The sequence below is a fragment of the Buteo buteo genome, chromosome 25 (genome assembly GCF_964188355.1).
Source record: "Buteo buteo chromosome 25, bButBut1.hap1.1, whole genome shotgun sequence".
Taxonomy (NCBI): Eukaryota; Metazoa; Chordata; class Aves; order Accipitriformes; family Accipitridae; genus Buteo; species Buteo buteo.
Window position 1 is genome coordinate 19,785,556 of NC_134195.1, and position 25,595 is coordinate 19,811,150.

The 25,595-nt window shown below is 37.2% G+C and overlaps 1 protein-coding gene across 5 annotated transcripts in view; it reads left to right on the plus strand.

The window, feature by feature from the left end:
- OFD1 (OFD1 centriole and centriolar satellite protein) overlaps positions 1-25,595 on the plus strand; it is a 33,593-nt gene that overhangs the window by 2,683 nt on the left and 5,315 nt on the right. For 3 of the 5 annotated variants that reach the window (XM_075057519.1, XM_075057518.1, XM_075057521.1), the window contains exons 3-18: positions 376-576; positions 1,420-1,488; positions 1,572-1,599; positions 2,409-2,516; positions 3,254-3,390; positions 5,144-5,317; positions 7,319-7,425; positions 8,315-8,434; positions 10,905-10,978; positions 11,669-11,760; positions 11,902-12,091; positions 12,754-12,884; positions 13,267-13,378; positions 14,816-15,427; positions 19,884-20,016; positions 22,920-23,020. In XM_075057519.1, coding sequence (XP_074913620.1) covers positions 376-576; positions 1,420-1,488; positions 1,572-1,599; positions 2,409-2,516; positions 3,254-3,390; positions 5,144-5,317; positions 7,319-7,425; positions 8,315-8,434; positions 10,905-10,978; positions 11,669-11,760; positions 11,902-12,091; positions 12,754-12,884; positions 13,267-13,378; positions 14,816-15,427; positions 19,884-20,016; positions 22,920-23,020 — 2,389 coding nt within the window. Of the gene's footprint in view, positions 1-375; positions 577-1,419; positions 1,489-1,571; positions 1,600-2,408; positions 2,517-3,253; positions 3,391-5,143; positions 5,318-7,318; positions 7,426-8,314; positions 8,435-10,904; positions 10,979-11,668; positions 11,761-11,901; positions 12,092-12,753; positions 12,885-13,266; positions 13,379-14,815; positions 15,428-19,883; positions 20,017-22,919; positions 23,021-25,595 lie in introns of those variants that run through there. The other 2 variants (XM_075057522.1, XM_075057523.1) reach the window with 2 other exon arrangements.

The window sequence follows — 25,595 nt, forward strand, 5'->3', positions numbered from 1 at the left end:
TTGAGGCCACATCAGGCAGGCTTTATTTATGCCAGGGAGAAGGAGAATAGGAAAGCAATGGTCTAAAAATGAAGCTGGGGGTACTAGAGTGGAGTTTATGTGAGTCCTTGACTGAGAACAATACTTCTTTTCAGTCCTGTATTTGATACATCTTGAGGGAAATTAGAAGATCACTGTAGCCACTGTTAGAGCGTTTTGAAGAAAGGTGCGGTGTTCCAAGCACTGTTCTAAATTTTGCCAGTTAGTCTGCCCATTTCTGTTATGTAGGTTGTGATATAACATGTACAAGTAAAATGAGACTCCCTGTGAATTTTGAAAAAAACCGTCTCATTGAATAACATGTAAACTAAGAATATAATGTCTTTTCTGTGTCAGACGCAGCTCCGAAACAAGCTAATCCATGAACTAATGCACCCGATTTTAAGTGGAGAACTTCAGCCACAGGTTGTTCCAAGTGATGATAGTTCACTTTTGATCACAGCTTCCAACAGTTTGGTGGCAGATCATCTACAGAGATGTGGCTATGAGTATTCACTTTCTGTTTTCTTTCCAGAAAGTGGATTAGAGAAGAAGAAGGTAAGTTTCAGTAAATTAGCTCTTCTGAGACTTCTAGGAGCTTTGCTTGCTGGAGTTGTCATATTCCAACAAAAGTGAAAAAAGTCCCCTTTTGTGATAGTGAAATACAAGTACAGCTTCTGATCATCTCCATAAAAGATTTCATTATTCAGGGCCATTTTCATGAATACTTTAAATTGGCAATAAGCTAATGATGCTGTTCTGGAAAGACATAGCACAAGCCTCTTAACTTCACGCTTGCTTTGTCCATAGCTGTAGTCTGGCACGACCATTTGTGTGGCTGTGTGGCAGAGCACTTGGGGAACTGATCCCAATTAAAGAAAGCCTTTTGTTTGGCTATTCAGTTCCCTGCAGGTGTGGTTTGTGGTCAGTTTAAGTTGTTCTAACTACAAGCTGTGGCTGAAAAGGGCAGTCCTTGCCCTCTCTGTTTCTTTATGAGTTTGTGATAGGGTGAAGGTGTTTCTAACTGAAAATTAGTTTTTTGACCTGGTGAGTAGTTAGTGTCATTTTGGTTAATGAGCTTATCTGATTTGTGTGATAAATCAAGAAAAGAGGCAAGGAAAGTAGCAAGAACATGTATCCAGGGTGGGGAGAAAACAAAACTCTCTCTTTTCACAGCTTCAGTTGATCATGAAAGCGCATGTTGGCTGCCTTATGTCTTAGGTAGTGGAGATAAGTAAATGTAGTACTAGAACAGCAGACCTCTGAAAATGGTTTTACAAGGCAATAAATAGATCTTTCTTGAATGGAAGACATTCTACAACTGTAAAATATTGCCTATTACGTATTTGAAATTACTTTAAATTAGTTAACCTTTTCTAACTTACCTTTTTTTCCCTAAAGCTGTGGACTGTGCAAGATCTTCTTCAATTAATGAGAATCAATCCAAAATCCAGTCTTTACAAATCACTGGTAAGTTATTTTGATTTTGAAAATAAGCTTAAATTACAGTTGTGATGAAATAGACTAGCTAAAACATCCTTTATTTCTTACAGACTTCAGGAACTCAGAAGGAGAATAAAGGTACAAGATGTTTATACAGGATGCAGACAAGGATAATTGTGTCAGCTTCATTTTTATTAAGATGCGAGCAATAGGAATTCAAATTTCTTGGGTGTATGTTGGTATGGAATAATAAGGATTCAGTCAGACTTTGAAACTTGCAGTACACCAGGATGACGAATATTATGTTTCAGGATTATCGAACTCCTATTTGTGTGGATTAAGCATTAACATTCACCTACAAAATACATGACTTGAAACATTAGAAATATGAGAAAAAAATCTCTAATCAGTTATTAAATATAATGTTCTTTGGAAGCTTTTCACGCTAACTTTGGCAAACTCGGATTTTGGTTTGTGTTTACAACTGAATGTACTGGCTTGCACAATGTACTTCAAAAACTAGTTAAAGATTTAATTGACTTTCCATTGGTTTATATAAGAAATAATTCTTATGTCTGCATAATGAAACCTAGCTATATTGTATAGCCTAAAGGAGCTTGATCTTCAGAAACAGCTGTTGCCTAATGACCTCATAATTAAAGTAGTAATAATCTGCTCTCTCAAATGACCTCGGAAGTCAAAGAGACAAAGAGACATGGAAGAAAGGAAAAGTTGCAAAAGGACAGCTGTTGCAGAATGAAATGGACTTGGATTATGCTTATAATAAAATCGTAATAGTTTACTAGTATTGGTTTTTACTTAAATAGTTGGTTCTTTCCGTAAATCGAATACGTTTTCTTGTACAGTGAAAATGACTTCATTAGTTACAAGCTCAAATTCAGTTTTGGTATGAAGTCAGAACTAATTAATATATTGGATCTTGATAGGTTTTCTTATGCAGATTTTAATCGGACTAACAGAACATCATCTAAGTAGGGAAACTCATGACACAGAGACTCAGACAACCTCAGTGCCTCCTTACAGAGAATCTCTTGGTAAGTGCAGCCTCTGCAAGCAAGTCTCCCCAGATATTTTTGTATTGGTAAATGGTATGGATTTATAAATTGTATGAAAGGTTCATACAATTGTGAACATTCATATTCATCACTTGCTCAAATGCAGCCTAAAGTAATAATAAGGTCATACCTATCATTAGTACATTGATTTTCTAACCTTTCTTAAAATAAGATGAAAGTCTTGTTATGATTCTTTTTTTTTTTTAATCACTCAGATGTTTTCTTAGGCATTTAGCTAAGAGCTGTAATATCTTAGATGGACTGTAAATTTTATGTGCTGAAATACATTCTGGAAAACATAATTGTAAATGCATGCCTTGCTTCTCTTTCTATGATAGTGTTTCAGTGAAAGTTAAGCATAGATTGGGAGTTCTTGAATTATAATGTGCTTGCTGTTAGTAATACAAAAAACCTAAAACTTGCATGCAAAAGAAAATTCTTGTGCATCCATGATAAAGACGATGAATGACTATGTAATACCACAGATAGTGCCTAAACAGCCAAGTGCTGCCTCCTAGTTATATGTTGTGTGGCATAAAGCTGATAAATGACATTTCTGTGCTGCCTCTGCTTTTGTACCACACAAGTCTTTCTATGACAGGGCTATTTAGGTAAACTAAGGAACTTCCTACAGAGAGACAGGTTCCTATAGTTTTTGGTAGGATAACTGTGGTGACTGTTTTTCAATGATGATGGATATATTGCTCTTTTTATAGCTGAGAAGCTTCAGCTGATTGATGAACAGTTTGCAGACTCTTATCCCCAGCATCAGAAATACGAATCTTTAGAAGTAAAACTTCATGAATATAGAAAAGAAATAGAGAAGCAGCTTCAAGCAGAAATGTGTCAAAAGGTATAACTGCTCATTGAATTTGAAAGGGACATTTGTTAATTTTGACTTCTCACGTTACAAACTTTTAATACTTAAGGTAAATTGAAAGAAAAGATCTAATAGCGAGTTACAACAAGCACAAAAGGCTATGTTAATCCAATATCAATTGTTAATTTGATGATATAGCATGTGTGTATTTTCCATTCCCCTTTTTTGTTAAATGTGCACAGGATGTTAAGCTTTTTATTCTGATGTTAATTTGTAACGCAACTTTTTCTTAATTTGATTGTCTTAATTTGGTAAATTTTATTTGCTCTTTGATTTCTTAGTTTTATGGAGAAATGTTTACTCTGCTTAGTCGTACTATTAATTTTACTTCCCCATTAAGATTTTGAAGCTTAAATTTCAATATAATGCATAGCAAATGACAGGTGTGAATTGCAGCTGTGTAGCTTAACAGATAGTTGAGTTTATGTTTGAAAAATGGAGCAGAGAGAATATACTGCAGTTCATTTAAATATGGGTTTTTTTTTCCATAAATTTGATATAAACTCTTTGAGGAGATCAGTTTAGTCATATTTATTCAGCTAGACAAGTAGAAGGATGGAGAGTTACAATTGCCAATGTATTTTACCTTCATTTTTCATTTAGTCTTTATTCCCCAACAGGCACTGTCTTTATAGTATGTGAAACATGTTAATTCATGTGTTAAGTTTGTCTCAGTTTAAGCAAAGCCATTGTAACAAAGGAGATTGGAATCTTAACCAGATATAAATCACTTCTAAATTCAATTAACTTTACACAGATTCCTTAGCAATGTGATGTGAATTGCTGTAAGACGTTTCTAATCCAATTTGTGTATGTACAAGTGATACTGTACTGTCTCACCATTTCTTTCATTTTTCACAAAATTTATGCCCACAGACCTGAATTCCTTGATCAGGTGTTCCTACTGTGCTTTTTCCCCTCTCTTTAACCTCATTTGCTCCAGTCTCTCAATTTTTCTGTCATTGTCTTTTTATTCTTTTGCTCATTTTTTTCTCATATTTTTTGTCTTGTATGCTTGCTTTCCATTTTGTTCCAGATTTTTGTTATAATTCTTTATAACTCCGTTCTTGCATGTATTGTACTTCACACATTGTATGGTGGCGTGTTCCCTACAGTTCTTCTGTGCCGTTGAAAGATGCATACTTTCCTGTTTGTATGCATTTACTTTTTTTTCAGTTGTGCTAAGTCCGTGAATCAGGACTTCTGTTTCTGTAACCCTCTTTATGTGGAGTTACATGTTCTGCATTTTTTTACATTTGGCACTTTTTTTGTGTCCAGATGTATTTCTGTTGTACCTGAGCAATTCAGGACAGGTCTGCTTCTGCCATTTCTTGCATCACCAGTCAAAAGTGGTTCTTTGGGAAAGGGACAAGAATAGAGACAGCGTCAGAGGAGGAATTAAAGAGTGTGGCCATTCCTTAATTGCAAACAGAGTATCACTCCTGCAGTGTGTTTTTCTTCGTAGGCCTCTGTTTTGCCTTTGTCTAAAGCTATTAGTTTTGTGTAAGATCTGCTTTGGGATGCCAGATAAATGCATGAAAACTATGTGAGACATGCAAATAGTATGTTCTGCTAAGATACTTTATCACAGTAATTTATTTTCATCAATTTATCATACGTTTCCTAACAAGAATTTCTAAGTGAAATTTAGAATTGTCTGAGGAGGGATTGTCTTTGTCAATTTGAAGATGGCCCTGCTTACCCCACTGTTTCTCCTTTATGTAAGCTAGAACATTTTAAAGAAGTTGAAATAGCAAAGATTAAAATGGAGGAGAAAGTGCAGACCCAGAAAGAAATCTCTGAGCTGCGTCATGAGTTGGAGAGGACACATCAGGCAAAGTCTGAAGCCTTGATTTCTCGTGAAAAGAATGCTATTGAGAGGCTTCAAAAGCAACAAGAGGTAAAGTTCCAAATATTTTTTTCTTAATCTAGTACGAAATGATTCAGTGAGTTGATTAAATTGTTCTTTTATCTTCAGGAGATTTACCTTCAGATCGTACTTGGCTTATTAGTGAAAACGTTGAATTTACTTTTGTTCTCAGTGGAGCTCATTTAGCAACTGCAAGAAAGAGTATGGGTAAATATCTAAGTAGAGCTGGCTGGAAAAGGAACAGTTCTGCAGGCTAGGATTGATGGATTTAAATGTAATAAATACTTTTTAACTTGTTTTAATAACTGCTGAATTCAGATCACTGAGATTTTTTTAAGAGAAAGTTGAACATAGCTTTTAGTTATACTATAAATTCTTTCAGTTGCTAAGAAGGACTCCAAACTAAATGGAATATATAGTCTGTATGGTACGGATACGCCATCTCTGTATGTCACTATATGTTGAATATTATTAATAGCCACTGTCTTTACTGTAAGCTAGCATCTCGTTTCGTTTCTTTGAACACTTTTTTGGTGAGTTACTCCTTTGGGCTGTTAACTATTTGCATTTTGCCAGAGTAGTAACTGTTCCAGCAGCACACAATAATTTGTACATAGTTCTAAATTGCTTCTCCCAATCTCTATTACTTTTCAGTTTTTGGAAGAATAGTTTGCTTGCTATTCTGTTGCCTGTTTGCTTAGCCATCCCTCTGCTGTCTGCAGTAGACCTTCCTATCCAAATAATAGTCATCCACAAATGCTAACCACATTTTTGTGGTGAGGTTTTTTGTTGTGGTGGTGGGTTTTTTTGGTTTTCAGTTCTGTTCCCCCCCACCGGAGAGCACATGGTATTAGTTAACGAGGCAATCATACAGGTCTCTATATAGTTTGTTATATACTGGTCTTTACTATTGACCTCCCTCCAATCTGAAAGTTAAACATTTTATCACTACGCTATGAATTTCTTTCATGGTTATGTCCTTAGAAGCTTACAAGAAAACCTTCTATTTTATGCTATCAATCTTCTTCTGTGGGTATGAAATTAATTCAGTAATTAAAAAAAAAAAAAAAAAAAAGACAACTAGGTCAGCGTATCGGTCAGGTATTGTGTATGAATATCTGGTTGCTCTTGTTAGCTTATGCACTTCCCTGAAAAGTATATGTGTCATTTACCTGGGGACTCTTAACAGAGACTAGGAGCTCTACTGAGTTGAAGTATATTTACAATAAAGGTAGAAGGTCATTTAACCCTTTACTAAGATAACTTTATGCCCAGGTAATATGGCTTGACAAACTGCTCTGGTTTTTGCACAAGGAACAACAGCTCAGTCTTTCAGCACTGTCAAATGCACATGGCTTGCAAACTTGATATGAGTACCTGTATGGCAAAATCATACTTTTCTTCTTCTTAGGCACTTATTATTTCTTTGAAGAGAAATAATGACTTGTGTGCTTAAGGACAAGAAAAGCTATTTTTTATTAATAAGAATTTTAGTATTAGTATTAGAATTTGGAATTAGCATGTTTGGAGAATCCCTTTTACAGTTTGTTTGATTTCTATAAGTTAAACTGCAAAAACTGAAAGACTGCTGGTTTACTCAATTTTAATTTTAAATCATGTTTTATCACGGGGTTTTGGCATTTGTTTTTTCAATTTTGTTTTTATGAAGAACATATGAAACTATTGTTTATTAAAAAAAAGTCAAGTGTTTGAACATGTTTATTATGTAATTTTTTTAAAAACAATTTTTCCTTGTACATAAGTTTTAATCAGTGCTATTTCTTAAAAGAAAAGTGTTTACAGGAAGCCAGTAGTGACTCCATCTAAAACATTTTCACTCAGGGTAAAAGGAGAAAGGGAACAAAAAAAAGATAATTACAATCAATTCTGGATGTTATTTCAAATTATGACTATGTATTTATTGGAGTAAGACCAGTTCCTGAAGAAGATCCTTGAAAGTTTGAACATGTTAAACAGTAAATACCTGTATAAAGTGTGAAGTAAAACTAGAGATAATATTTTGTGATTCAGATAGAAGCAAAGGAAGTATACGCTCAGAGACAAAGTCTACTGAAAGATATTGAAGTCGTAAGGACCAGAGAGGCGGAACTGAAGCAAAGAATTGAGGCATTTGAAGTGTAAGTTGCTGAAGGGCATGTACAATGCTAAAATACGCTGTTGTCCTTTTTCTGGAAAGTGTGCTTCAAGATGTTGCTGCTTCTATGACATTGAAATGGATTATATATCCTGGAAGTTGTGTTTTGCATTTTCAGCAGTGTTGTATACTGTCTATAGTAGCAGGGATACCCCATACAAAAAGATGTTTGGGGTTTTTTTCTATTCCACCTAATCCAACCAAAACAGTGCAGCATCACTTTGGAGGCAAGGAACCAGATGTTTGCTTTGAAGTGCTTAAATTAAAAAAAAAAACCAAAACAACAAACCCCAGACAACACAGTGTGTAACCCTAACACTCATGAGGCATGTATGTGATATTTTGCTTCTTTACTCCTGGGTTGTTTGTTTGGTTTTTTTTTAATTGTCCTTGGAAGATCAGTTTTCTTTGGCTAAATAAAAAAATAACTAAACCATTTTTGGTCAGCTTTTCAATACTACTTAATGTCATTACTTTGTCATCTTTTTTTTTTATAGGAATATAAGTATCCTGCTAACAAAAACTTGGTTTTTTTTTAACAACCCAGCAGAGGGTGCTGATAGAATACCATGCTCAGCACTATCTCCTCTGAAGCCTTTCTGGTGTAGGAAGCTGAGCTAGAGTTAACCTGGGATAGCTGTGCAATTGATTGGTACTGGATTTTAAATAGGGCAATTTAGTTTGTGCGACATCTCCTGGTTCTTAATGAATTACAATGACAGATTCTGATGATAATTTTAAATTGCTACAGTGTTCCAAGCAAGCACATTATCCTTTGATGTCCCTAAATGTTATTTTAAAAAAACACAAAACAAACCCTAAAGTTTCAACATTGTAACTGGTCATTGTCTGTATATTTATGGATATTTCAGCACTCAGAAACTTCAGGAAGAGAAAAATAAAGCTATTGATGATGCACTTCGACGTCGGGAGGTTGCTGTGAAGAACATAGAGGAGGCATATGATCAAAAGCTTAAGACAGAACTCTTAAAGTAAATTTTTCTTTTGTCTCTAGTAGGACGCATGCTACTTCCTATGAAAACAGAATAATAAGTTCTATAGGATTTCTTTTGAAAAGTGTAACAAAGCAAGGACTTTGAAAATGTGCACTCGTGTTTTTATCAGCTTGAATTCTTTACATCATTGCTTAGCTCTTTGCTAGTACGACAAAATGTTCTGTCACATTCAGAAAAAGCTTGCTATGGAAAATAACTCTCTTGTGATTATAGGTTATATTATTGTTGTAGTTTAAATTCTGTGTTGTTTTCTGGGAAAGAGATGTGACGTTAGTTGAGTGTTTAGACAAGAGGATTTGAAGCAGTATTAGTGAGTTCCTTTGACCACAATTAAAAGAACTGACCATTTTATGAATGCAGAAGAGGTATGGAGGGGAAATCAGCATTAAAAAGATGTTATAGGTTTCTTGGAAAAAGGGTGAGAGGCACACTAGCTCATTGTACAGTTAGATTGGCTCTTACCTTAAGCCCTCCCCATTTTTGGAGAGGGATTCTCTGATACAGATCACCCTCTTTTATTGACTACCATCTGCTTGAGCATGGTTTCAAGGAATTTGCTTAGAAATGCTCTTTGAAAGCGTAAGACATCATCTGTGACTGCTTTTGAGGTGCTGCAGTGGGTATATCCTAACTTTGCTATTGTACTTTCTTGGAGTGCCTTGGTTGATTGAAGGGTTACGTGATGCTTCAATGCAGGCACATGTTCTTGGCATGTTATTATTCCTGTGTATTTGATGCCATGAACCAGTCTTCCAGTTAGGCAGTTAAACCAAATGACTGATGTATCAGTACTTGTTATTGCAAACCAGTGAACAATAACTATTACCTGTGTTAGTGTGTCTTTATTTAAATTACAGAGGAAAGATGTAAAGAGTAGGTCTTGATAAGAATGATGCCTCAGCTGAAACTGAGTAGATTTGAGGGTTTTGTCAGAGAACAGTGAAATGCAACTAATGACCCACCTTGGTATCTTACTTTACCTAGACCCTAACAGCTAGTTACAAATAATGCCTGTAGAGTGCTTTTGGTTCATGAGGAGAAGCAAATTATTTTAAGGATGAACTGCTGCTTAGCTTATTTTACCAACATACAAAGTATTTTAGACATTCTGCAAATGCTCAGAAAGATAAAATCCATGTCATTTTGTCCCAAATCCTTGATGAAAAGTAGCAAAGAGCTATTATTTATTATATAGATATGATGCTGCTTAGGAAAGGAATCTTTTTTTATTTCTAGAGTAAATGTTAAATGCCATAATTGGGAGAAGGATCTGAGTGGTCTGGACCATTTGCAAAAATGTAGGAGGATGGATGTGGCAATATCTGAAAACATTTATAATCTATGTCCCAGTCATGCAAAATGTTGAGCTTTCTTAGCTCCTGTAAATTCCAGTAAAATTGAATGGTAAAGTTGGATGGCTGCTGGGCTGTGAATAGTGGTGTACCTGGGCAGTGCTCAGTGTCTAGCTGGTGGCCGATGATGAGCAGAGAACCCTTGGGGTCACTACTGGGACCCATACTGTCCAACACCTTCATCCATGATCTGGATGTTGACACAGGGCATCCTCAACAACTTTGAACATGAGGCTTAATTAAGGGGAATGGCTTCTACAACAAATGGCAGAGGTTCAGTTCAGACAGGCTTTGATAAGCTTGGGGATTGTGCCAACACAAATCTTAGGAATTTTAACAAGAAGAACTGCAAAGCTCTCTGCTTGGGGAAGAATATCTCTATGAAGCAGTATAATGTGGAAAAGGAATTGATTGAGGAGCTGCGTTTCTGAAGAGGACATGGGAGTACAGTGAGTGCCGCGCTGACTGTGAGCCAGCAGCACGCTCTGGCAAATAAGGCAAACAGCATGATGGGTGATGGTAGTAGCAGCACGGCCAACAGACTGAGGGGAGTTGTTATCCCCTTCAGGTATTGGTAAAGGCTGTGCTAGGAATACCGTGCCTAGGTTTGGGCTCCCCAATTCAAGAAAGTCACGAAGAAACTGGAGAGGGACTAGTAAAGGTCTGTCAGGATATTTATGGGACTATCAGATGTGACCTCTCAGTTCGTATGGTAGGGGCCATAAATTGTGGCTTGGGAGATTCAGCTTGGACATGGGGGAAAAAGATTTTACTGGGCAGGTAGTGCAGCATTGGCACAGGTCATCCAGGGAGGTGGTGGAATATACATCCTTTGAGGTTTTCAAGACTTAGCTAGGAAGAGCCACAGCTGACCTGCTCTGGAGTTGGTGGTAGTCTTGCTTTTTGAGCAGGTGGTTGAATGAGGTGATTGGCAAGGCCCTTTCCAACTGTTTCAGTGGCTCTGCAATAACTAATTTTGTTAATAAATAATTGTGTGATCATAGTTTACTCTGGGAAAGACTGGAATTTGCACAAATGCATGCACATGTGCGCACACACATACTTTGGGAATACATAATTCTTTTTACTTCTAGATATCAGCTTGAATTAAAAGAAGAACACATAGCCAGAACCAATAAAGTTACTGAAGATGAGAAAAAAAATAAAGGTAACCATCTCTTTGAGATTAATAAAGTAGCTGTTTATCTCTAGAGCTTTTACTAACAAGTATCAAAACACTGTAGTTACTAAACAGTCATGGTGTTCAGTAACAGTGGTATAAGTGACAGAAAAACCATCAAAATAGATTTTTGAAAACATGTAGCAGGATCCAGGGACAAGTCAGCAACTCCTTACTGTTCAGAATGCAGTGGGAACCGTGAGCTGCTGCTTTGCACAGAGGCTGCAAAGCATTTTGCTTTTTCAGTTTCCCATCTCCTTCTGAAGTCTTAATAGCTCATTCATTCTCTAATTGAACTCTGGTACACTCTGATATCATACTCTTGAATGGTTGCCAGTTTTTACATTTATTGTGCACAAGATGTTTAATTGGAGCTTAAGGAAAAGAGCTGGGACAGATAACATGTTGAGACTTATAAGTTAGGGATGTGTGAAAGAAATGATATATCATGTGCATATGAATTTGATTTACTTAATTCTGAAGGATTGTATGTATGCATATGTATATATGCACACAGTGTGACTTACATAATTTTGAAGGAGTGTGTATGACAGTCATTTTTATGTCTTGAATTAAATGGAATGTTGGGCTTAGCAGCTTAAACTTTTTTTTGCTATTACAATTTTTTACTCTACTACGCTACTAATTTTAATTCAGCATTTGTAATCCTCCCTGCAGAGAAAGCTATGCTTTTGCATGAAGAAACCATTGCTGTTAATTCAAAAAAGGAGGAACTCAAGCAAGCGATATCACGCACGAGAGAGCTTGAGGTAATTGTAAACATGAATTTAAAGAAGCTGTATTCTGATTAGTGCTTTTGAGATACATTGTAAAAAAAAAAGTAAATGTGAAATAAAAATGATTTAGTAGTACAACAGTTCATAAGCATCTAAACTGGTTTTTTTCTGCAGCTGGATTTGGAGTCATCGAAGGCCCAGGTTCTCTTGGTAAATAAACAGAATCAGTTGTTGACAGAAAAACTGAAAGAGGTATCAGACTATCCTTTGCTAAAGGAGGAGAAATTGGAGCTCCAAGTGCAGAATAAACTACTTAGGCAACAGTTGGATGAGACTCGCAGTGAGAACCAGCATCTTCGAGACAGTCAGTGTGAATGATTTAATAATTTTCTTGTTTATGTTTCCCTACAAGTATTTCTTTGGAAGTAAATTTTCATTAAAATACATTCTTTGTATTATGTTTACTAGTAGTTTTTATTAAACCCCAGTTAATGTTTGTGTAAAATGAAACAGTCCTTGACATTATAAGTTTATTTTCCGTAATATGTCTGTATCGTAGAAATACTGAATTGTGGTAGCTATAATAATATGAAGAATATCCTTTTCACCCTTTGAAAAAAGCAGAGCAATGTTTCTAACCATAGCATTAGTATGGTTAATAATGGTAAAAGAACATTGCACTATTATTTTTAAGTGCTTGCCTGACTATAGTCATAAAATGCCAAGTATTTTTAATGTGCATTTGAGATTACAGGAGAGTAGAGATGTACACCCGGTTAGGTAGGTAAGGATATGTATTTTTCTTCCGGAGTAGGACAGTCTGTGTCTAGTTCTTAGATGACTACACCAACGAAAATTTCAGTCCTTTGTAAAAGGAGGAAAAAAAATCCTTAAGTACTTTATTCAAACAAAGCCTTGTTACGTTTTTCAAACCAAATCAGCTTTACATTTTGAAGGGGTATTGTGTAGAAAAGTGCACACTCGTTATTCTACGGCTGAGTGTCTAGTATTTCTCTTTCTGGGTAGAGCTATCGCAGCCCTCGGCGGAGCACCTGGCCTGCCAAGTGGAGCTGAGGAGAGTGGAACATTCTAGGAAGCTGGCGCTGGATGAATTTGAAAGTCATAGGCAGATTTTGGAAAAGCAGCTACAAAGTGAGGTAAAGTATTGTTTCTAAATAATTTGAATCCTTTCTTTTTCCTGTCATCCTGTTCATATTTATCTATGTACCTGTGCAGGCCATTTAGCATGTAGTGAGGGGGATTGTTTGTACTCCACTTATTTTTATGTAAACAACTCTAAAGAAAACAAACCAAAACAACACCAAAAAGCAACCAAAAAAAAAAAAAAAATCACTAACCCAACATAAACAAAGTAAATCTTTCCAAGTCATTAAGTTGTCAGCACTGACTTTCAGTAGGATACTATGTGTATGGTTTGACTGGACCTGAAAACTATTTAGAAACAAGTATGCAGCCAGTTGAGATTACTTTTTGTGTTTGAATTATGCTGATTTTTGTTTTCCTCTTGATCTGCTATAGGTTGAGCGTTGTGCCCAGTTAAAGACCCAACTGTTAGAGTCGGAAGCTACTGTCAGGAAGTTAAATGTGCAGGTTGAGGAACTGAAACTGCAGGTGAAACAAACACAGGCAGGTTTGTATCTTACACCAGAGCAGTCCTTTACGAAGTTCACTTACCTAACTAGTATAAGAATTTCCAGAAGCTTAAAAAAGCTGCAGTTGTATACCACCAGTGAGTAGAGTTCAAGTTTAAAATCAAAATCTATTTAAAAGCCCAGTGTAAAAAGCAGACTCATTACAACTTCCCTTCCTTTCAGAAAACATACACATAAGAGGAAGGGAAAACATTCCTCCCTGAATACTTGCATGTTTTTATTGTCTGTTTTTCCTCAGTATGAAGACATTAGTGTTTGGTGATAACATAATCACTGTTTTCCAGAGGCGAGTTGTGTTTTAATGCCTTTTGATTCTTGAATGTTCATAATAAGAGTAATCAATTTGAAATTGTATTGTGTACTTCACAAATTTAAATCTAACTTTTAAACAGTTGTTGTCAAGGCTAACAGCTTATGCACCTCATATAGGCATTAGAAAGAGAGAGAGGCACTTGCATAAAGCAATTCAGTCTCCTGAAGAAATGTATTTCTAAAGATGCCTATCGGTCTTGCTAATATCAAGTATGATAAATAAAAGTTTGGGGATGTATATTTAATCTAAAAATATGGAATTGAATTCTGCAATGGTTATATATTGTATACAGCATGTTTTGCACCATAGTTCAGTATATGCAGTATTTTATTCACTAGACCAATGTGTACATTTTCATATATGGTACAAGTATCGGTACCATTTGGAATTGGAAATTTGTTAGTGTCAAAATAGCGAATATGTATTTTAATTAAATGACTGAAAGTACTGCATGGACTTTTATTTTGCATCAGAGTTAAGGATGTCATTGAACAAACATTTATGTAGAATAAAAATAAGTTGGTGGTTTTGCTGAGAAAGATACAGCCCTATAGATTGGTCTTTTGGGCTTGCTGAAGCACATACAAATGCAAGCCAGGAAGCAGACAGCCCTGAAACATTCAATTTAACTGACAATTTTGGAGAAGTACTTTGTTTTTTTTAAAAACAACAATTTGTCTCCAAATTTCTTTTTTTATCTAAATAGAAGGAAGCTGTTAAGACTTGTGGCCTGCCCTGTGTCCCTCACCTTTTAACAGTGTGATTGGATATAATGTGTCCAAAGTGGTGATGTTTTAATTTTTATTCATTTCTTTAAACGTAATTTAAGCAATAACATTGTAGAGGGCATACTTCAGGTAGTTGTACTTGGAAGGATTATATAATAAAAAAATAATATCGGCAATGATTTGCAGCTATGCAAATTGTGCATTGAAAATACATTTAAGTCCAACCATTAAATTCTCACAATTTGAGCCAATCCCATGTTAAAATAATTTTGATCAAACTGATATTTACATGCTGTGTTTTCCTGTTTCTGTTTCATTATGGGTCTCCCTCTCTCACTCTTTACTGTCACTCACTTTCTCTTGCTATCTTTTAGCTCTAGAAAATGAAGTGTATCGGAATCCAAAGCCTTCACTTGTTGATCGCTCTGTCCTTGACTTCACTGGTGACAGAATTGTTCCTCATGATATTTATGTGGATAGCACATTCCTAAAGAATCAGGTTATGACTGATGTGATGAAGGTAAATGCTGTGCCGAGGTTTGGCTATCAGCAGCAGTTACAGCCACGCAGTGCTTCTCCAGATTCTGACCTAGAGTGTATGGCACAAACCTGGGCTAGAATAAAAGAACTAGAAAAAGAGGCAGAGTATTTGGAAGAAGCCTACAGGAACTACCAACACAGAGTCATGCAGGATGCAGCTGCAAGCAGAACACCAAGAAAGATGCAGTCTCCTTTACTCCTACAGTGTGCTGTTAGTAGACCCCCCTTGACGACCCAGCATGAACTTCTACAGGATAATCCCAGCTCCCAGCACTCCCCCCTGAGCAGTCCAAGAGGTGAAAAACACATCAAAAAACCTGGGCAGGTTGAGGTCTTTAAAAATCCCTTAACGCCACCATGCAGAGGAGCGTCTTCTTCAAGACGCCTTTCTTCTACTCCCATTTCGAAATTGGAAAGAGGTCTCGGTAACAAGAAAACTTCAGATGGTAAGTCACAATTTTTAATCTGTTGTTGTATTTGGCTTTTACTTACTGTTCCTCTTGCACTATGGGAAAAGAAAGATTTAGTAGTGATAGTCTTTCATTTATTGGTTATTTGCTAAGAGGCAAAAGAAGTCAGAGACAAAATATGCTAGCTGTTTGGAGTATTGCTTCTTCATGGAAACAAGTACTGGAGAAGTATGTTGACGGAGGCTAAACATACTGCACTTAGTTCAGGTAGCTTTATAGAGAAGACTATGCTACATAATTCAATACAGGTGTAACCTTATGATGTGCAGTTTCATTCAAAAATTGCTATGAAGTATAATTATGTTGTAACATTAACTGTAATTTCCCAGGTTTAATAACCCTCCCTCTGTATTCCTATCCTTTCATTTAGCTATTGTAGTTAACATGTGCAGCAGAAGGCCGCTTTGTATGGCTTCTCTTAAATTGAGTTTTCCAGTCTGAAAGGTCCAGATTTGCTTTTGTTTGTTCTTTTTTTTGCTGTGACATCTTTATCAAATATTCCTGAGCAATTGTGAGAGGGAGGGGATTAGTGTTTGGTCATGATTGGAAAATTGTAATTTGCTATTAATTTCACAGTGTCTTATAATTACTGAGTTAGTTTTTTTGAAGGGGCAGTACTCAGAAAAGCAAGCAAAATAGAAAAGAATTGAAAATGAAAAAAACATTACACTGTTTCAAATCTGCAGTAGGTCTGCTTCTTGAGTCATGCAATTCTTGTCACCTTAGCTCAAAGTGGTTTTAACAGGATGAAAATAAGAGATAGTACCAAAAAAAAAGATAATCATCAACTTGTGCATGAAGGAAGGTTAAATACAAGAAGGGCAGCTTAGTTTGGAAAAGAGTTGGCTGAGGTGGGCTGTGGGAAATCTGGAAAGCAATGAGTGATGTGGAAAAGGTGAAAAGGGATCAATAAAACACTGCTTCACAGACCCCAGAATCCTGTGAAATTGCAAGGAAAGAGGTGGAAGTACTTTTTCATACCATGAGTAAGTTGTGGAATTTATTGCTTCTGTGGCAACAAGTATAGATGCAGGAATAAAACTGCCCTGTCAGGAGGACCCAAAAAAGTATTGATTGAGGAAAGGCTGGGGTGGGTGTTGCCAGAAGTAAGATTTAAGTATTCTCCTTTTTTAACTTTAGTTTTGTTTAGTTATGGGCACTGCTAGAAACAGGTTACAAACAGTCTGATCTATTGACGCTGTCCCTGTGTTTCTGCATGTAGAATGTCATGCTCTGTTACTGAAAACGTATTTGAGATCTTGAACTTCAAAGCAGTCTTTTACGTTTTAAGTTTTCTTTGTCAGCTTCTGTATAAAGTACCTACAGGCTATTTAATACTGCACACACACACACAAAATCTTCCATAAAAGTAGGGTTTTGTTGTAAAATCAGGAAATGTAAAAATTAAAGCTGTGTGCATAACCTTAACAATCCTTCCTGTCTTTGTACCTGTCATAAGCTAGTTACATGATGGCTGATTTCTTTTTTCCATTGGATCTGTTCTTTGCTTAATGCACAAGACTGACTTGTTCTGGAGATGGATAAGAGCTGAATAGCAGAGGGCATTACCTGACTTAGGTGTTACAGAAAATGAGCACTATGTAAGTGTAGGAAGCTGGGTTACAGCTAGTTGGTTATGTTCTCAAGGTAAACTGATGCAGTACTTGCCCCAGTAAGCATGGTAGCTTCAGTGCTAATGTGCTGTGGAGTGATTTATCTGCTTCCAGTTAGATTGCTTCTGAGGAGGAGTGCTGTTATTGGTACATATGTTATCCTTTGTGCTAGAGATGGCTGAAGCACCAGATTTGTTTTTGCTAGAAAACCGTAAGTCATTCTGGAAGCTTCCATGGAGCTTTTCAGTGCTGTTGAAGATGCCAGTCTGAACAGCTCAGAATAAATTTTAAGAGCTAAAAGCTATCATGCGCGTGAGTCTGAGATTTGTTTTTCCTTTAAGTGAGGTATACCTCAGTGACAGCTCCAGCTTAGTCATCAGCACATGTCTTCCTTCGAAGGATGAAAGGAAGAAGTGTGTCCTCCTGTAAAATACTTGTAGTTGGCAGATCTAGCAGCTGCTTTACTGCATAATCTGCCAATGGAAGGGTATGTGGTTTTCTCTCTTCCTTTAAATTAGCTCATTTTGACTAGTTTTCAATTAGCATTTGACTGTTTTCCTTCCCAAGCCCATGCATGTTGTACATCTTTCAGGCTTTGACTTTCTACTGGGAAGGAGTAAGCTCATTTCTTTAAGAGCAACTAAAAGTAGGACAGGAGCCTTTGCTGTTTTTCCCCTGCTTGCTGTCTCCAATCTCGGGTAGTGTGGTTTGAAACGCTCGTGGGTTGAGACAAGGACAGGGAGGGATCACTCCCCACTTATGGTCACGGGCAAAAGACAGGCTCAACCTGGGGAAGAAATTAAATCAATTTCATTTACTACTAATCAAATCAAAACAAGGATTCTGAGAAGTAACCCCAAACCTTAGAACAGCTTCCCCCCAGCCCTCCCTCCTGCCCACCTCAATGGGGAATGGGGGCTGGGGTCAGCTCGCCACCCCTTGTCTCTGCCGCTCCTTCCTCCTCAGGGGGAGGAGGACTCCTCACACTCTTCCTCCACCAACTTGTCCAGTGTGGGTCCTTGCCCGGGCTGCAGTCCTTCAGTCCCAGCCCGCTCCCCGGAGCGGCGGCCATCTTGTGGGGCCTCCGCTCCCCTCCATGGCTGGGGGGGACAGCCTGCCGCCTCACCGCGGGCTGCGGGGGCATCCCCTCCTGCCTTCCTCCCTGACCTCGGTACCCACAGAGGGGTTCCTCTCCCGTTCCAATCCCCCACTCCCTGCAGGTTTCCCCTCTTAAATCTGCTCTCCCACCGGTGTTTCCACTGTCCCTGAGGGGCTCGGCCTGGGCCAGAGGCGGGTCCGGCTTGGAGCCGGGGGAGCTTCCAGCAGCTTCTCACAGGAGCCGGCCCTGCCGACCCTACCCCGTTACCAAAAACCCCTGCCACAAACCCATAACATCGGGCCAGTAATATGGATCAAGAAACAGTCACAGACAGCATACTGTGAGCCAAAGACCTCAGCTCTTTGTCTTTTAGTAGAAAATCAGTAAGTTCAGTCCTAGATGATTTCTAAATAGTTGTAGGCTGTAGTAAATTATCATATGAGCTGGCTGGTATGCGACCTGTGTCCTGACGTGCAGTATGTGTTATGCTGAGGAGGTGCATGCATTAAGTACTATGTGCTGTTCTTGTCCATTTGCTCTGCATGTGAAAATTTGACAAGTTACTTTATGAAAAGATTGGATGTGGGTGGGCTGAGGGTTCCCATCACGAACAGGTACTGCTGATACATGAGTACGATGTAACTGCTGGGTCCCGTTCTGTTAGCGCTCAGCTTCCTTAGAGGATGTTCACCTCTGTTGGATGGGCATAAGGGCTGTCTGGAGATAAAAATCCATGGGCAACCCCCAGTCTGAAGCATCCCTACTTCTGCAGTGTGACGTGTGCCATGAACAGGGTGCACTTCTATGTGACCACCTGAAAGAACTTCAGGTATAGGAGTGTTAGTAATGGCTTTTCATCTTATCTCTTGAGCCAGATTAGCACTGACTACAGTAAAAGTTATTTGGTCAGTAAAGAGAAGAAAAACAGCAGTGCCTGCTTACTGAGTGAATACCATATCTTGTGGAAAAAATAATAATTCATAGTCTAATAATGAAAGACCTGTGCTGCTGCACTGGAAGGGAAAATTAAGATTGCAAAGCAAAATTTAACCAAAGTGCTGGGCTTTGCAAGTTTGATTAAAAGCCTTTTTAATGCAGGGGTTTTGTTTTTTACCTTGGTTTCTTAGGAAACTCAAGACTTCTCTAGTCATACTGTCTGTTTCCTTCCCTGATAACTTTACGGCTGTTGGTAAGAGGATAAAATCTTAAAAGATTTTCTTCTTTGCTTCATCACGCATTTTCACAAATCCGTAGAAATTGAAACCTCCAGGTTAAATTTCCTAATGAAGAATGGCCTTTGAGAGACCTCAAGCATTATCTTTTGCTGGCTAGTAAGCACATCCCTAGCTTGAAATCCAGGTCCATAAATGTTTCCTCTAATGCCCAACACGGGAGAAATTATTTGGTGTTTGGCAGAGGGGCTGGAGTTTGTGGGGAACATGGATGTATACAGGGTGATCATAATCATAGGCTTTGTGAGGAGTAAGTTTATGATGGTGAAGGCCTGTAGAGGAGAATTCCCATACACGAGAAGTAAAAGAAAAAAGAAAGAAAGGACCAGTACAAGAAAGTTCATGTTAAGATCTGGATGTTAGTTGGCCTGTAGTGGTGGTGCCACCTGCACAGTCCAATTATGCATGTGTTGTAAAAACCAGCCTTGTCCGAGAAATCGCAAGACAGATAACTGACTAATACAAATTGTGGGATTTTTATTCTGCAGACATCAGCGGCTCATACCTTGCCTCTTCACAGCAGAGTGTTGACCAGGTGCTTTCTCCTATTTCAAAGCCACATCTACCTTCATCTTCTGAGTCTGTTTCTTCCTCACCATCCAGTCGTGGCCAGAAAATCAGGTAACATTGTTTACAAAGCAATATTTTTAACCTGCTTTTTAAAGAAACATCTAACTGTTCATGGCAATAGCTGCTTTTACGATTCAAGTAAGCCATTCATTTTGTAAGTGAGAACTTTTCTAAAGATGGATAAGGATTTCCATTCTTGAATATCATGCCTAAAGAGGAACTTAGCTATAAAAAAAACCCAAACACTCTCCCTTCTCCCAAATCCAAAAACCTTTGGCAAATATGATTTGAGATTTTCACCTCTGTTAAATTTGTGCTTCCCTACAGTTTTTTCCCTTGGTTTTTTTTAAGATCTCTTTTAAGTAAATGAATAACTTGGCAAAATTAAGCTGCATAAAAATGACTTCTCTTTCCTCTCTGTATTTCCTATTTCCATGTATGAAATTCTTCTGTTCTTAATGGTCACTGGTGCTTCTACTCTCTAAAACTGAGAATCCTGAATAGGTGTCTTCAGAAAAAGCTCGAGTATTTAATTTTTAATGTTTCTTTCCTAAAAAGAGACACTTGAGTTGGCCTTAAACCGTTAGCCATCATTCCAGATTTGATGTCTGAAGAAGGACAGCTTGTCCTGGGGCAGGTCTAGCAGGCGTTCATAGGCTTTTTTTATTTTGTTGTTATGAAGTCCTCAATATACATTTAATCTAGAGAGGGTCTTTTTTGTGGTTAGAATTTGGGGAGAGCCTTTATGTTCTTGGCCTTGAAAAGAAGCTGTTGGGATTCCTAGGGACCATGAGGTTAGTTCCTTTAAGTGGCTGTCTCTTCTTTCCCTGCTCATTCACATTTCCTACAGTATTTCTCAGATTGCCAGTAATCCTGTGACAGACCTTACAAAGTGAAGGTTGAATGTTAACCTGCATGTTAAGGTGATATGGAAAAATGCTCTAATACTGCGAGGGACCGTACTTCTTTGAAGGATGTTGTAGAGTCCATGCTGCCTCAAGAGTGAACAGTATAAACAAGTTGTGTTGCAGAGAACAGGCCAGGGTCTGGGCAGGCAGCTCTGGCTTGTAATTGCTTTCTTGGGTTCCTTGTGACAAAGCAAGGGTATGAGGTCCCAATAATTTTCTTGAACTTGCTGCTTTCCCAAGACTTTCTTAAAGGGAAAACATGCTTTTGATGAGTATTTTTTTTTAATTTCTTGTGCCTTGGACTGTTTTCTGTTACATAAAATATTTCAGAAATGCATGTGTGGGCTTTTCCAGTTATTTACTCTCATTATTAGGCAAATGCCAGATCATTGATGTGTATTGTGGGATTAGTTTATGACCTGTAGATTTTAAGTGGCAATGGGAACTTCTTTAAAAGGAAAAGAAAAGAAAATATGATGCTGTAACACCAGCAAGCCATTACAAGTTAGACCTCTGTCCGTAGGGAAGAACAATTGCTTCTGTGACTACAGGAGCTCTTTGTTTATTTATGTTTCAAGATATGAGTGGTATGAAGGAAGCCAATAAACATAGACAGGAAGACTAGAATTATGAGGCAGATTATTATCTAAACCATTCCTTTTTTTGTTTAGGGCTGAAGAAACCGATTGTGAGGGGTGTTACCAGTTTGGGGCTAAAAAAGTAATTTTGGACATTAACAAAATAGTTTAGATGGTGGTGGTTGTTTTTAGTTTAAGCTTTAGTGGTAATTTTAAGCATAACTCATGCAATTTAATCATTTGGTGTTGATTGGCACACCAGTACTGTTTTATGGAATATTGACATTAGGTACAGTCTGGGGTTTGGTTGCCAACTTTGTATGATGGAATGAATTTTGAAAACTCTTTGGAAATACATGTGTTTACTTGTCTTCATGAGGCAGACCTCTTCAGTTTGCTGAATCTGAGGCAGTGTATTGACTGTCTTTCTAGCAGTGTTGCAGGACTGTTATTGAAGAAAGTGGCATGCATGTCCTTGAACCTTGCATCCTTGACAATTATTTAACACTTAACCATTTCTGTGAAAGGAAGGCTAAAAACATGAAGTAGACTTCCAAAAACTTGAAGTTCCATTTGCTCTGTCATATTTAATTTACAGGGTATTTTTCCCCACTGACGTTACTGAACTATCCATTCTGACAATGCAGATTTATTCATTTGTTCCCCAGACTGACATTTTTTTATTGAACATGTCTCATTGTGGGGGTATGTGTTGTTTGTTCTCCACTTTTACCCTGTAGAAGACCTGAATTCCTTAGAAATTGTAAGCACAAACACATTTATGCCATGGTGAAGAGCACTAGCTGGTGTGAAGTAAGCCCCTTTATAAAGTGCTGCTGCTGAATTTCATTAGTGACCTGCACTCCTTTTGCTGTTCTGGTTCTGGTCAGAGTTTAGTAGCTGGGTCATGTGGGAGATATTGTTCTTTCACATTATCTTTCTGATGAGATAAACAAGGGCAGTAAACTAATTTTTCATAGAACCCAGATTTTCACCCCTGCATGTATGTTTTGCCAGACATCTAATACACCTCAAACACATCTGTTAAGATGACATCACAGTGCGAATTAGACTAACACAGAGCCTAAAAAGGCAAATTTCTTAATTTTAGTTGACTAAGTGTCACAATTCATTGTATTTCTCCTTTTTTTTCTTTTTCTTACTCCTTTCTATGCCTTTTGAGAGTGTATCTTGTTTTAATGTAATGCCTTTATGTCATATATAGGCCTTGGGGAAAGGCTGCAGGGAGATGACTATCAGAGAGATGGAGCCGACTTTTGGTAAAAGTTAAGAGAACTGTATTTAAATACCTTGAGTCAGAAAGTTACAGCATTTTGGTTGCATGGTTTTTACGTTTGGTTTAGTCTGTTGCTAAGCATGTGAGTAATCCTTGTATTTAAATCTCAGCTATTTGCTTAAAAGTTTAGCATTTCTATTTGTTAAATTATGTTCTTCCTTCTTCTTTCAGACTTCATAATGAAAGAACAGATAAACAAGATTTCAGTGATATCCCCAAACCAGAGAAACTAATGTATGAGGACCTTGAAGAATGCATTTCTTCTCTTGAATGTAAGTTTTAGTGGATTTTAGACAGTTTGTTTAACACCTTATGGCTTAACAGTTGTAAGACAATTGTCTTCACAGTTTAAGACTGTAGCTGGAGAGAAAAAATTCTGACTGTTGTTGGAAATAAAAACAAACAGTCTCAGATGATAAGGGATTCATTTTCTTCATATTTACATCGTTAGAGGAGAAGGGTTTGTAGTAGTAAGTAGAGACTGAAATCAAGTTGGCTCTGAAATTTGGGAACATACTTTTTGTTCAGAAATCTTGCATAACCTTGTTGTGATTAATGCATGTGGGTCTGACAGTTGTTTCAGAATGTTTTAAAATTGTGTAGGATTTTTTTTTTAAAACAGCAAAGTGTACTAGTATATGAACTAACTTGAGGCTCTATTATATTTGCTGCATAAAGTAAAACTCCAAGGAGTGTTCATCATGGGCCAATATCAGAGCAGTATTACTAAGATGTTAATTCTGAACATAAGTTTCTATAGCCATTGCATATAGTCTTGTTGATTTTTCCTTCAATAACTGAGGCTTCAATAATATGAATTAGAAGTTACTTTAGAAGTGTGTGTACATGTGTGAAGAACACTTGCAATTATGTCATTAATCAGCATCTCTGAGTAGTTTTGGAACATATGGTTCAGTTACTGAAACATGAATTTTATCGTAATTGTTTTTTTTCTCTGAGGTCAGCATTTTGTTTATTTACATTTCTGTTCTCTGTTGATTGGAGGAAGAACTTTGTCGTTACGTGGTGTTTTGTATTGCGTGCTATAAAGTGTTTCCCTCTATATGCTGCAGTCAAGCCTGCAGGGTCAGTTTTCAAAAATTTTTAGTTTAACTAAGGTACTGTAGAAAGAGGAGGATAATAAAAGTTAATGCACTTCATAGCCATTTGTATATGGAGAGAGAAATAGAAGCACAGTTACTGGCTTTATTTCCTAGTTTTTCAGCATTTGAGTGACATCTTAATGTTGGACATGAGCAGCCATATCTCCCATGAAACTGGGGGTTTAAAGCAAGTGAAATTGTCAATGAGAAAGATGTGAACAGCAAGCTAAACACCTTTTCCATTTCCAAATTTTGTTAGGTCTGCAAAGTCTTGAGACTGGGGGAGATATGTCATGGGGTAGTACAATTAAATTCATAGTTGGTGAAGAGATTATAATTATTGTATGGGAGAGTTAGAATCACTGATTTAAAAGAAAATACCGTAATTGGTGTGAGTCTTTTCCTAGGTCCAAGAATGGCTTGTTCTCTTGGTTGTGGTTACCTCATATGGAAGATGGAGTGATGCCCTTGCTCACTCTCCTGAACTTGTGAGAATATGGCTTTCAGTATTTTAAAAACCAACCAACCAACCAAAAAAGATAGTTTGTTTAAACAGCAAATGTGCTGATAGTGTTTAGTGATAACTAGCAGAAGCTGATGACTCGTCTATGCATTTCTCTGTGAAGTTTTACTCAGTACATTTGTTGTTTTTTAATTTACCTCATTTAGTTTTCTTTTTATAAGCTTTAAATGCATTATTTGAATGTGAACTGAGCCTGTAGCTACTAATAGTTTTTACTTATCTCATATTTTAATTAGATTTAGATTTATTTGTTTAATTTCGTATTAGAGACTTTTAGGAATACATTACATATTTCACATTTATTTTATCACATTTAAGAATAGACTGGCATTTTCTTGGCAATTAGGCCTGAGTAGATGCTGTGTCCAAGTAAGTTACCGCTGTATCAGACGTGTGGTAGTACTTTAAGGGTTTGCATATGCTGATGATTTCTCAATCAACAGTAATTCAGTTGGGTCAGACTGCATCAAAAGATAATCTCAGTATGTAGAACAAAATCAGAATGGCTAACAATGGGAGAAGGTAACCCAGGATGAATTGGAGAGGGAAGAAGAACGTAAAATCTAAAAAGTAAATGTAGAATAAGATATAATGAAGAAAGAAGTTCATAAGGGTAGAAAAAAACCAATGGAGTGAAGGAGATACCAGAAAATGTGGAAGCCTTTTAATCCAACTGTGAGTGAGCTTTGGCAAGAAAAGATTGGAATTTCTGTTGGCAGTAATAGCTTTTAACTGATGTCCTCATGTTAAGGAAATAATTCATCTTTTGCTGTCTACACTTACCTAAAGGAGTGAAGGTGTACAGAGTGTTACTTTTTTTTCCTTTGCAGAAGGGTTAAAGTAAAGTTGTTTTGTACTATATTGGTTTGGGTTTGGGTTGGTTGGTTGGTTTGTTTGTGTAGTTAGCAGACCTTGGGAAGTTAGATAGAATACTTAACAGGAACCTATTTGTGAAAGGAATTTTTTGACTATTTAAATATTACATACCCTGAAACATACTGATGCCTCATATGTAAATTATGTTGTTGTCGATAAGGTTATAATTTAAACCTAAAGTTAAAGAGAGAGCAAAAAGCCAGAATAGATTTTCTTTTGAGTATGATAACCCATTATTATTTTGGTCTTACATATAAGACACATATCGAATTTACTTTCCTAGACGAAGCTGCTAGGACTTCCTGTTGCTTTTGTAAGAAACTGAAAACATTCTCATAACTTTGC